A 12,787-nucleotide genomic window follows, 5' to 3' on the forward strand; every position below is an offset into this window, starting at 1 on the left:
CAGGAGAAACAGGACACAATTAGTTTGAGGGTGTATGTAGTTATGCTACTGGGCATAGATGCACGAATGTGTGTGTGTCCCAAGTGTGTTCACGTGTGAGACAGCCCCTTTCTGAGCAGGCCCCTCCCTCCAGGAGCCAGACGGGGCGGAGTCAGGTAATCAGGAAGATTCATCTCACCTGGTTTGGTCGAGGTGGTTGCCAGCCGGTCTTTCCTTGTTACGTTTAGTTTCTCTGTTCACTAGTTTCCTTTTCAGGTCGTTATACTTTCCTTTGGTTTAACTCATGTGTAAATATTGTAAAGCCCTCTAGGCTATATAAAATAAGATGAATTGAATGTGTGGTCTGTTGTTCAGACCTTTGTTTGTTACTTTTAAAGTTACAAGAGAGGAAGCCTTTACAATGAGGACGAATCGTTTGGCAAACGTGACTCTATCTTGGTAAAATATTCTTTAAGGTTCCTCGAGTGCAAACTTCCCCGAGTCGAGCAAGACGGAGCCGGATAAGCTAGCCGTCTAACGTTTAGCCAACAGCCAATTGTTCCTGTTCAGGGATCAAGGGGTTAAGTCGTTTTTTTAAAGTCATCAGCAACCCCTCCTCCCAAACTCTCTTTCCATTGATCCTTCCTCTCTTCTTTCTTTCCACCTTTCCTTTTCACTCTTCATTCATTTTGCTCCCATTCGTCCAAAATCCCGTATCTCGTCACTTCCACCACTGTCCAGGTCTCTCATCCCATCTTCTCACTAGGCCTCGGCACATGCCTCCTCCCCTCGCCTCCTCCCCTCGCCTCCTCCCCTTTGTCAAAGCAACGGCTCGCGCGAGGCCGGGAGACGACGGTGCTAATTTGTGTGTATGTGCTTGCTCGTCCCCTATCCGTCCCCTACCGGCTGTGACACCGCTGACCTACACATACTGCTCTGTCAACAACAACGGCACACACACACATCACAAATGACAGCGTAACAAGATAGTTTACACTGGCAGAGAAGAGCGAGGGTGGGCTGAAGAGGAGGGGAATGTTATTATCTATGGAGTACATCACCGCTGCTCGTGTTGTTGTCAGCGCTTAAATGGGCTGAACTGAACAACACGAGCCGCGTTGTTGAAAATCTACAGCGGTCCACCACAGCCGGAGACGGGCCCAGCTCGTCACTTTTTATGTTCATTAGCGGGCGAAGGCAACACACACACAAAAAAGAAAAGGCGCTGAGCAATTCCCCCTGCAAACATTGCTCCACCATGAGTAATTAAACAAGAGGGGAATGTGATGTGAAACCGAACAAGAATGCTTCTCGTCCTCGGACTATTATCGCTCGAAACTCGCCGCGGAGAAATCTTGTCTTTCTTCTTTTTCTCTCCAGTTGGTTTGTCTGACACACGTTTAAGAACGACGCCAAAGAGGAATGCGGTCGTTCCTCGAGTCACCCGTTAATTTTCTCTGCTGGTTTAATGCGTTTCACTATCGCAAAGGGCCCCGGATCTATAAAGCATGATACAAGACGCTACAGAAGTCCATTCAATTGGGTGTACGTTGCTCTGCGGAGACGGAAAGTCGCGTTTCAAGGACAGCCACGCCCACTTGCTGCAGTCCAAGATAGAGTCCATCACGGACACGGAGACATGTTCTCTAAGTTGCGGGACACGGTGGTGTTTGTTACCAGCTGCAAAAAGAAGACCTTTTGAGTCTGTCTGTGTGAAAGTAATCGTGGAAAGAATGTGTCATTAAGTGCCACAGAGGGGGGTTGTGAGTACTTTACCGCGTATTTATATTCCTCTCGGCACAAGACGGTCTCCAGTTGTTTCTTTGTGTATTTAGCTTGTGATTAAAATACTAATTAATGTGTTTAAAACACAAATCCATCCCGTCAGGCTTCAGGTGATGCAGGTGTGTGTGATTAGCAGGAGCACGGCACGATCAGCGCCCCGTGAGAAGCTAACGGCTAATACGGGCGTGGCCTTAAATGTTTATGTTATATGACCACTGGGGAGCTTCTTCATTGAAAGAAGAGCACAGAATGGCACTGATGGCTTTTCTAGATGGAAATTATGCCAGGTGTGCGCCCCACAGCCCTCTGAAGATTCAGTGTCTCTCCATCACGTTAAGCGCTGAAAAACCCTTCTCTGAAGCGAAAGTCGTCTGATTTAAACATATCTGAAAAGCGGAATGAAACTACGCACGCTCGCGGGCTGGTCTAAAAGTAAAACATGGGATTATTCTCATTCCATACGCCGACGATTGTGATTAGCGCCGGCAAGCCTGAAAGAAAACAGATACCTCCTGTGCTCCTGTTGCTTAAATTAACTTGTATCCTGATAGTTGATGTCGGTCTTAATCTTAAAAAAGAACGAAATATGTGTCTATACAGTACATGATGTGTAACAATCTGAGTTGAGTGAGCAGGTGAACTTTTGACGTTTCATAACTTTCCTAATGATACTCTACATGCAACAACGAGAAAGGGGGAGGAGTCAAATAGGCGAGTGCCCTCCAGCAATGAGCACCATGACACTTGCTCCGTATTTAAAATAACATTGTTCTCCATGTGCTCAATGCAATGAACTCCTGAATCTGTTTCCTGTGTTCTGAAATGGTCCTTTATATCGTGCTGTGTGTTTGAAATGATGAAGTGTCATCATGAAAGGTGTTAAAACTTCACCTGCTCCGTGCTGCCCACTCAGGATTAGGCTGCAGAGGGTGGTGTGTGTGTGTATGTGTGTGTGTGTGTGTGTGTGTGTGTGTAACACATGTTTGCGTTATTGCACTTTACAGCTGTCATTGTGACTCACTGACAGCTCTCGCTACCTGGAGCTGTACCCCGTGGGTCCCATTGTCGAAAGGCTGGCTTTGTTGAAGCTTCTCTGAGTGTGTCTATGTGTGTGTGTGTGTGTGTGTGTAAGAGAATACAAGAGGGGACATATCTGTCAGATTAGATGTCAACAAACACCAACAGTTTGCTAACACTCAATCATCATGCACACGCTCTTCTTCCCACACAAACAAACACAATCAGCACATGGGAGGGCTCCAGGTCTCGTGTCTCTGTCTCGTACCAACGCTTATCACAGTTTACACACGGTGTCCCGAACTTCATCTGAATATGTTGCTGCATGATTTTTCCGGTTGACAATTTCTGTACATCATAATATATGAATATAAGAAGTAATTCAGGGGTGCACGCTTCATGAAGCAGGGTGGATGCGTACACTTCAGTCGGGTAGGACAGCAGTTACTGAGGAATTACCATCATGTAAACCAGGCACATGCACCCCCTGGTTTGCATAAAGCTGCGTGGATTGTAAACAATATTGGATGGAAAGGCAAGGTTTTGATCAAGGAGGAGAAATGAGGGAGATGTTGATGAGCTGAACGGTTTTCAGCTCGACTGAAATCCCAAAGACACGAGCGGGTTTACTGTGTGCACTCAAAAAAACGATTCAAGCCCTTCTTAGAGGTGACACATTTAAATATTGTTTGATACATTTAAATAAATCAATTACAAAAATAGATATTTATATTTAATGGGTGTTACACAAAATGTATGAATACTTTCATTTATTAGATTTATTTAGGTTAGATGGTGTGCATATCAACTCAAAATAAATGTGTTTCATTGGGGACTACCCTTTGCGCATGCGCCTTCTGAAAATCAGTTGTTTACATGAGGTGAAGACACTTTCAGGGCTGTACGGTGGTGTAGTGGCTAGCACTGTCGCCTCACAGCCAAAGGGCCGTGGGTTCAATTCCCAGTTGGGGTGTTCCTTCTGTGTGGAGTTTGCATATTTTGTTAGTTAGTTAGTTTATATTTTGAGTTGGACAAACATAAATTAATTTAATTCAATGAATATCGTTATTTTATTTTAGATGTATTTGATACAAATGAGTTGGACTAACTTAATTACATTTTATTGCACTGATGTGCTAAATTTGAGTTGGAGTTGCATATAATTGTTGGATGGAAAACCTGCCAACAATTTAATTGAGTTCATCCAATGAGTCATTTCTTTGAGTGTGGAAGAGTCTGAAGTGAAGGAACGTGAGCAGCTGGAGATCCGGCTCAGCATGATATCAACTCAAACACAGTCACAGATATTCTAGCTGCCACAAGCAAGTGGATTGACGACAGCACTTTGCTTTGCGGTTGCTCTAAAACGAAGCTTCAATTTAAGTATAGAGCAAATGAAATATTTCAAACAGTTGATCTCAATGATCAACGCGTAAAGTGGATTTAGGATCTATTAACCCTTGTGTTGCCTTCGGGTCAATTTGACCCGATTCAATGTTTCACCCTCCTGTCGCCTTCGGGTCAATATGACCCGATTCAATGTTTCACCCTCCTGTTACCTTTATATTTACTAACATATTTTACCCTTGAGGTCAATATGACCCCAGCTATTAAAATCTCCAGAAAATTATTAGAATTAATATTGTTTTCCAAGTTTAAGTGTGAGGTACTTTATGTTTGTTTGTTGACTCCCGAAAGAACACCGACATTAAACATTGAATCGGGTCAAATTGACCCGAAGGCGACAGGAGGGTTAAATATTGAATCGGGTCAAAATGACCCGAAGGCAACACAAGGGTTAAACATGCGATGTGTGTGTTATTTTTCTGTGTTTGTATGTTTGTTTATAACCCCCCTCCCAACACACACACACACACACATCTATTCACACACACGCCAGCCACTATTTCCTACACCCTTCCATACATACACATACACACGCACGCACACGCACACACACACACACACACTGACAGCAAACATTACAGCTATCTGAATGAGCTCCTTCCATTTGGGCTGTGTTGTTATTGATCGTTCTTAAACAGCACCACTCCGGTCGGCGTGTACCAGGAAATTGGCCTCATATTGAAGCTGTCACAGCAAGGGTGCCGTTCACTTTAGGCCCTGAAGGCTCAGAGGAGAAGTAGCACGAGGACAATCAATCTCCAATCCATAGTATCAGCTTGTTTTCTGTAAAGCTTTTTTTTCCGGATGTATTTCTGTATTATTTATTAGTACAGTGTTTCTGTTGAGTTTACGTGGCTCGGCACTAAAGATCCGGTGCACACCGAACCCTGTGCCGCCCTTCAGACAGACACCGCCTCACCGTGATCCGTGACGGCTGCCCTGGCTGACACTGACCTCTGACCTCCTTGTGGAGGGGATTAAGCGAACAGTGAGGAATGATTACAGAGTGAGGAGCAGGCTGGAGACGACGTGCATTTAAGTTTATAAATGGGAGCTTGGTGCACACTGCACCTTTCACCTTGATTTCATTATAGAAAATGTTATCGATGATGAATGGCTTTTTTTACCACATAAACTAAATAAGGTTTGAAGAGCAAAATGGCTATATGGTTATTTCTCAACTTCCTGTTTCTGGTTGGACAACATTTTATTAAAGTAACGGGGAGATTGAGCAGGAATAGGGGATGGAGTATCTACCTTCCACTTTCAGAAAGCTCGATTGGGAGTTAGCAGTAGCCTCCGGAGTCTTTGACCACTATAGCAATGAGGAGATAAGGCTTGCAGAATCAGTAACTTCGTTGAAATCACTTTTTAAACCGATTTTTATAGAACAGCTTTTAAGTGATGTCGTCCTTTTATGCAGCTCTTTGGTTCCCCTAATTTAGTTTGTCTGTTTTTTTATTTTATATTCGTATCTTACCATTCTATTTGTTTGGCCTTGATTCTCTGAAGAGCATTTTGTAAACTTTGTTTTTAAAGGTGCTATTGTGGAAGATCACATTCACTACACTATATCAATAAAGTTATTATTATTATTATAACACAGTGTGTATTTTTCTTTGTTCTCATGCATACGCATGGGGAGGTGCATGCATGATGCGTACAGGTAGATTGCCATGAAACTCAGCAGTGAAGAAGAGGACTTCTACCAAGTATGGATGCCCATTTTTCAAAGAAAAGTTGAAGGAAATGCATTCCACATATGAGTCTGGCCTCGGGATGTACACGATGTGTTTTGGTCAGTAACAATGAATGTAAACAAGAAAACACCACAGGGCACTTTTAATCAGCGGAATGTCAAACATATTTTTTTGAAGTTAGTAACCTCCTATCAGAAGACTGAATCTGGCAGAAGCAGGTTTGGTTATTTGCAAAGTACGCACATTTAATTATTAATATTGTGAAAATTATTCATATGAATATATTAACACCCAAACTGTGGATAAAGTTTAAACATTGAGGTTCACTTAAAATGTCAATTGTTAGAGATGTGATCCACATTCAAAGTGAACACATTATTATCATAACTCACAACACATATGCACCAAATTATCTCTTGAAAATATTTATCTTTAACAATACTATTATTCGTTAACAAGGATACTACCTAAAATACATCAAGTGGTGAAGGAAGTGTGTGTGTGTGTGTGTGTGTATGTGTGTAGGAGGGGGAGGAGAGAGAAAGAGTTAAAGATGACGGACGTAGTCTCGGAAGTGATTCCGCCACCCGAGACTTAACAATGGCGGAGGAGAGAGGAACAAGTAAAAGAGGGCGGAGCAAGAAGGCGGACGCAACAAACACTCTACAATGGAGGCCGCGCTTACACGCCCTGGTGGAGGAGGAAAAGAAGGAGAAGACAGAAAATGCGACTCTCAAAGCGAGACAAATCCTCAACGTAGCAGTAAAGATCGGCCACTGGAACGTCGTCACACAGAAGCGCCAGCCCTTTAAGTGAACAGCGAGGAGCGGTTTCACAATCCGGGCTTTCAAAATGACTTGCAGTCTTAGTTTCACCCACACGGCGAAGTACCAACACACATCATTTTGTCTTGAAGCTGAGAAGACATCAACCTTAACAAAGACATGGCTGTGGTTCAGTAATAACATCGTAATTATCGAGTTTCTTTTTAACGGCCGCATCTGTTTTCCTGCTATTTGATAATTCTGCTTTACTGGTACGAATATAAATGACCGATGTTCGCTTTTTTTTTAATGGCCATTAAATTAAAAGTTGCCCGCATATCGGCAATCCTGAGACTTTCATGTGACTTTCAGTCAACAGGAAGTGAGATTAAAAAAAGCCTGCGTGCTGTGATAAGTGTCTCATTATGCTCCGTGGTACAAAGGGAATTAGAGAACAACAAAAATGCTTTGAGATTTAAAAAATATAATGATGATTCAAGATGGATCACTCACTGTGTAAAATAACCCCACGTTTACCTCCTCACATAATTGTAATTACCTCCCTGTTGTTTAAACGGTTATATTTCTCAAACTCTTGAGAAATGATTTGCCAATTCATATTTCACTGAGCAATTTTTCACTTTTGCACATAAATAATACTAATATCCATCATCTAGTAAAAAAAAAAATGTCCAGTATTAACAATGAGCCGTTAGACCATGGATGGCCGTATTTTGTGCATGTTGAGGGTGTCTGGTTTTACAAATGCATGAATGAATTAAAAAAAACTTGTCGATTTAAAAGTCAGACTCATACATCCCTCCGTTCAACACGCACCTTGACCACATCCACGTCCGTCGAGGTGCAGGTGACCGAGTCGTCCACCTCCCTCACCTGCCCGTCGGTCTCCACGGTAACCAGTTTGATGGGCACTTCCACACGGCGACCTGTGAGAATGGCTGTGTTCACCACCTCCGTGTCCTAAAGAAAGAGAGAAAAGAAAAGTTCTCATAAAAGAGATGAAAGAGAGGTAACGCATGTTTTTGTTTTTTATGCCTGAAACCGCTGCCGGGTGCTTTATGAAAGAAGAAATGGGTGTTTATTTGAATGTATTTTCATTTTTTAAAAAAGATTCCCCCGACATCTATCCCATTCATACTTCTTGTTGTTTCTTTTTAGATAATATGCTTGTCATATTAATTAAATTCCCCTCAGAAGAGACCGGAATAAACAAGTAACAGACCAGGGGAGAGTTTTAAAGGAAGGAGATAAAAAGAGGTGATTATAAATCTCAAGATTAATTTAATCAGCATGGTGATATTTGATTAGATCCTTCCAACAGAAATAGCACAAACAAACCATCACACACACACACACACACACACACACACACACACCTCAGTTTCCATTGAGTTTCCAAGGTGGCATTTATTGCCTCTCACAAACAAACGCCTGATTATAGGTAGTTTTGCCGGGCCCACTGTTTCTGGATGGGGAGTGTGTACGTGTGTTTGTGTGTGTGTGTTTGTTTTTACTCTAGAGTAATTCATGCCAACGGAGAAGATGAAGAAGCAGAAATGCAGAATGAATGTGCTGCATTGTCCATAGCTCACCGTGTGGCTCCAGACACAATCAGGATTTAAACGTCTTTAATCCAAAATGTTCGGCACCGTGTGTGTGTGAGGATGTGTGTGTGTTTGTGTGTTTGTGTGTGTGTTCTGCCTTTGTGAGGACACATTTTAAAATCTTCAAATTGAGCACATCTCTGGAGAGTTTGACCATGTTGACTGTTTCCCCCTCCTTTAGCCTTCATGTTTGATGGGTTGACGTTTAGTCTAGGTTTAAGGTCAGCATTGGGTTCAGGTCATTCTTCATGTTGAAAAGTTAAGTTTGGGGGGGCAGAAAAGTGAATTGTGGGAATGAAGGTTTTCCCTTTTGGGGATATTTTCAACATAAACAGCATTCAGATCTGTTATGTAAGTACAAGTATCAGGACAACAATGACACAACTATACATTATAAGAAAGGCCCCTTAGTTGAGAATGCAGTTTAGTCGTGTGGTGCATTCAAAGACACAGTTACACATGCTGTATACAGACACCTACATCAAGATCAAGAAAACACACCCACGCATTAACAAACATCTGCGGAGGCTTGGTCTAGGACGCAAGAACAAGTAAAGAGTTTACGCTTACTCACTCTCCTGGCCATTGGTACATTCGTCAGAGGTATCATACCTGACGAATGCGCGTTTATGGCCTACTCTCTGGATATGGCATCGGCCTATCTCAAATTTTCCCGATATTATCTATCTTGACGGGCCGGTATGACCGGCGGGGCAGGTTGTTGGACACTTTCTGTATGGAGTTGCGTTTGCTGCAAAGGCTGATGGTGCATTTCCCTGATGCAGTCAAGGGCGACACGGATGCAGGCCATCCGTGGTTTTGGGGGGTTACTGGCCTCCCTCTGTGACACAGTTGCAGTCCGTCAATGGTTATCGTTAAGCAACTTCATTAGCTTAGGAGACGCTCAGCTTCCTAAACACCTCAGGCCATTTTCGGATCCTGGATGGTCTTCCCGGGCAATACTCCAAGTATCTAGGCAGCTTTGCGGAGGGCCTCCTTTCTTCGATCAACGAAGCATTATGTAGGTCAAAGGGGTAGCACAGAGGCTGCTACTTTGGCTAACCCCTAGGCATCGCAGTTGCACTGATGCCGGGAATGGGACAGCTGTAGACCTTTACCCTGACCTCAACCTAATGCTGGCAAGTCATAAATCATTGAAGTCCGGCACTATATGGTAAGTCATTCATATAAATTGTTTGTGGTGTCCGTTTCAAGTATCGGTTGGCAATGACTTGTCAGTCATCTTATGTACAGCCGTATCTCACCATAGCTAAGGTTCCAGATCCGCTCGCTAACACGGACTTGTGGAACCATGCTGGTGCGAGGTGATCAGTTTTCTTGTGAGTTTTCCTCAATTTCCTGCTTCTACGTTGCCTCATCTAAACGTGTGCTTCTAGCATTCTCTAGTTTCACGTTGCCCTTAACTAACATGAAGCATGCTTGAGTACCTCTTGGTTCGGCCTAAGACTGGCTCCTCTGCTCCTCTCTTCCTTCCCCCGGGGAAGGTGGCCATATCTCAGACTTGGTTCCGGGGTCATTGGAAGGTTATCCTCCCAAATAGCAACTTAGCCTAGCCAAACTACTCGGGGCATTCTTTCCGGATAGGGGCTGCTACTTCGGCGGCCGCCAATGCATCTCCGCCTCAACTCCAGAGAATGGGGAGGTGGTCCTCCTCTGCCGTTGGCTCCGACATCCGGCTGGACCTCGACACCATATGGTCAAATCAAAGGTCCCTGAAACCTTAAGTTGGTAAGGTTTACATATAACTGGTGGTGGTGTTCATTTCGTGGCTATGCTGGCCTTAAATCTAAAAGAAGAAGAATATTTTCCTGCTTTTACGTTGTCTCGCCTAAACGTGTTCTTCTAGCTTTCTCTGGTTTCACGTTGCCCTTAACTAACGTGAAGTTTCTACTTCCCTGGTTGACGTTGCCTAGTTTAACGTAATAGTTAGCGGTTTACGTTGCCCGGCTTAACGTGATCTTTTCTTATTTTCCTAGGTGAACGCTATCTGGCGTAACGGTATCCTTCTTATTTTCCTAGGTCTCCGTTACCTGGCAAAGTGGATTATCTTCCAATTTCCAGCAAAAACATCAGGCAAAAGATGGTATGGAAACCCGCTCTCGTTTACAGGTCCAGGGAGGGCCGTCACAAAGCTGACATAATATTCCTGTTTCCGGGTATTTCTTGTTTCTGGGTCTGCGACGAACCCGTCCAACGAGGACACAGTCTTTTTCCCGGACGTACTTCCCCGGATGCGTGGGAGCCAGAGTCCGACAGGGTCTAACGAAGCGACCAACCGATACAAATCCGACTCGAACTGTCCTGCGGTCTTGAAAGTGACCCCTACTATCCTGTTCTGCGGTCTACACAGGACCCCAACCTGTCCTTGTCTGCGGTCTACCCATGACCCCAATCCATTCTTGTCTGCGGTCTAACTTGACCCAACCTATCCGGTCCTTGGGAGCGACCAAGCACGTCGTGACCCCCGCTATCCATTCGGGGATCTTAAAATCCCCTTCTCCTTTGAAGTGGTAGTTCCTATCCACACTGTCCAGTTATGCGGTCTACTCTCGACCCCCTCCTGTCCTTGTCTGCGGTGCATCTTCACCCCTAATCTGCCTTTCTGCGTCATTTCCGACCCCACTATCATTTTCGGGATCCGGTCGGATCCTGCTGTCTTAGTGCTGTATATCTAGATCGGCACTATTAGCTTCTGCGGTCGATAGACCTCCGTATCCTTGTCTGCAGTCCTTCGGGGCCTTCCTGTCTTGCTTTTTAGCTAGAACTTCTTAACTCTGTGATGTTTACTATTACGGCTAGCCTTAACCCCTTCGAACCATAACTAATGGTTTCATGAAATGGTTCTAGGGGTGCCTAGGAAACTTCTGCGGCTGTAGGTAAGGTTTAATTTATTTTATACATATAAAATAATTCTCTTTGGGGGGATTCTGCCTGCACAGATATCAGCAGCTCTACCCCTGGTTTATCCTACTTCAGGATGGAGTCCAATCGCCAAAAAGACTTTGCACTATTGCAATATTCTATTGTAATAAATGATTGTTCAAACTCTAAATACCCGGCTTTAGCTCAGTGGGGTAAGAGGCTGCAAGGTTGTGGGTTCGATCCCTCTCCCCATTAGTTGCAAGTCTGAGCAAGGCACTGAACCCCGGCGCTTTGGGTTAAATGCAGAGAACTAATTTCCCCTTGGGGATTAATAAAAGTGTATATTCTATTCATCTCTCCTGATTGAAATGTAGCTTAGCGAAAATTCAGACAGGAAGACATTGGGTACAGCTGGTTCATTCACAAGACTTGCAGCGATTACTCCATTAGCTGATTGGGGGCGGGCCCGATGAATGAACCATTTAGAGCCAGCCCAGTTGGATAAGCCTATCACAGAGTCGTTGGTAACACTTTAAAGTTCTGTTCTCTGCTGCTGTCAGTTGTCGTTTCAGCTCGCGTCAGTTCGTCCCTCCGCCACCCCAGGCTCCTCCAATTGGCGTTGCGGCAACGCGGCTTCGACACCACCACCAGTGTCTGGACTCCATGGGGGGATTCTGCCTGCGCAGATATCAGCAGCTCTACCCCTGGTTTATCCTACTTCAGGATGGTGTCCAATCGCCAAAAAGACTTTGCACTATTGCAATATTCTATTGTAATAAATGATTGTTCAAACTCTAAATACCCGTCTCTCCTGATTGAAATGTATTTGAAATAAATTCTGTGTATTTCATTGCTTCACCCACATCTTTTTTACATTAGACTTTCTTCCTTGAAATATCGGGGTAAGTGAATTATAAACTGTCTTTAAGACCTTTAAATACAGGACCTGGACACTGATTAGTGTTCGTGCTAACGCTACCGCTTGATCTTTTACGGGCGGCGCGTTCGCCCTGTAATGAGTCCCGATGTCACGGAGCTTCTGGAACCACGCCGATGCTCAGAAGGACACCCTGACATGGTGGACATTAATTGGTAGTCTATTTGCATGGGTCAACGCGCGCCCGTGACCCTCCGTCAGAACACGGCCGACGGTAGTTAGTGTTGGAGAACAAGCATCTCTAATGAGGATGGAAACATAATTGAATTATATTCTTGTTTAACCATAATTGAAGTGACTCCACGAGGGAGAGGGAGGGAGGGAGGGAGGGGGAACAGCCAATGGTAAGAGGGTGGAGGGTTTAATCTCGTATGAATAGAACCAATGCAGGTTGAGTGAATGCACAGAACATATGTCGTATAGTTCTTCGTTGCAAGACGAATAATAACCTTCAAGTTATTAAACGAAACAGAACAGACATACCAGGGGGAGGAGAGAGAGAGAAAAAACATTACATTTGAGAAATTGAAAAAAAAACAGCAGGAAGAAGAATATTAGAGGCGGAGCAGAGGAGACAGAAAAAGAGACAGAGGGAGAAAAGAAGAGCATTTCATGGCTGTCCAAGGGAATTATTAAGTGGCTCGTCAACAACCAGCCTCCCCACTGCCTTCAGAAGCTGCACTGAGATAA

At 44.1% G+C, this 12,787-nt stretch overlaps 1 protein-coding gene across 1 annotated transcript in view; it reads right to left on the reverse strand.

Moving 5' to 3' along the window:
• The window catches only part of si:dkey-215k6.1 (transmembrane protein 132B), a 247,211-nt gene that overhangs the window by 51,715 nt on the left and 182,709 nt on the right, over positions 1 to 12,787 (reverse strand). Inside the window, 1 exon segment of the mRNA XM_056420146.1 lies at positions 7,490 to 7,633. Coding sequence (XP_056276121.1) covers positions 7,490 to 7,633 — 144 coding nt within the window.

The sequence above is a fragment of the Pseudoliparis swirei genome, chromosome 7 (assembly GCF_029220125.1).
Source record: "Pseudoliparis swirei isolate HS2019 ecotype Mariana Trench chromosome 7, NWPU_hadal_v1, whole genome shotgun sequence".
NCBI lineage: Eukaryota > Metazoa > Chordata > Actinopteri > Perciformes > Liparidae > Pseudoliparis > Pseudoliparis swirei.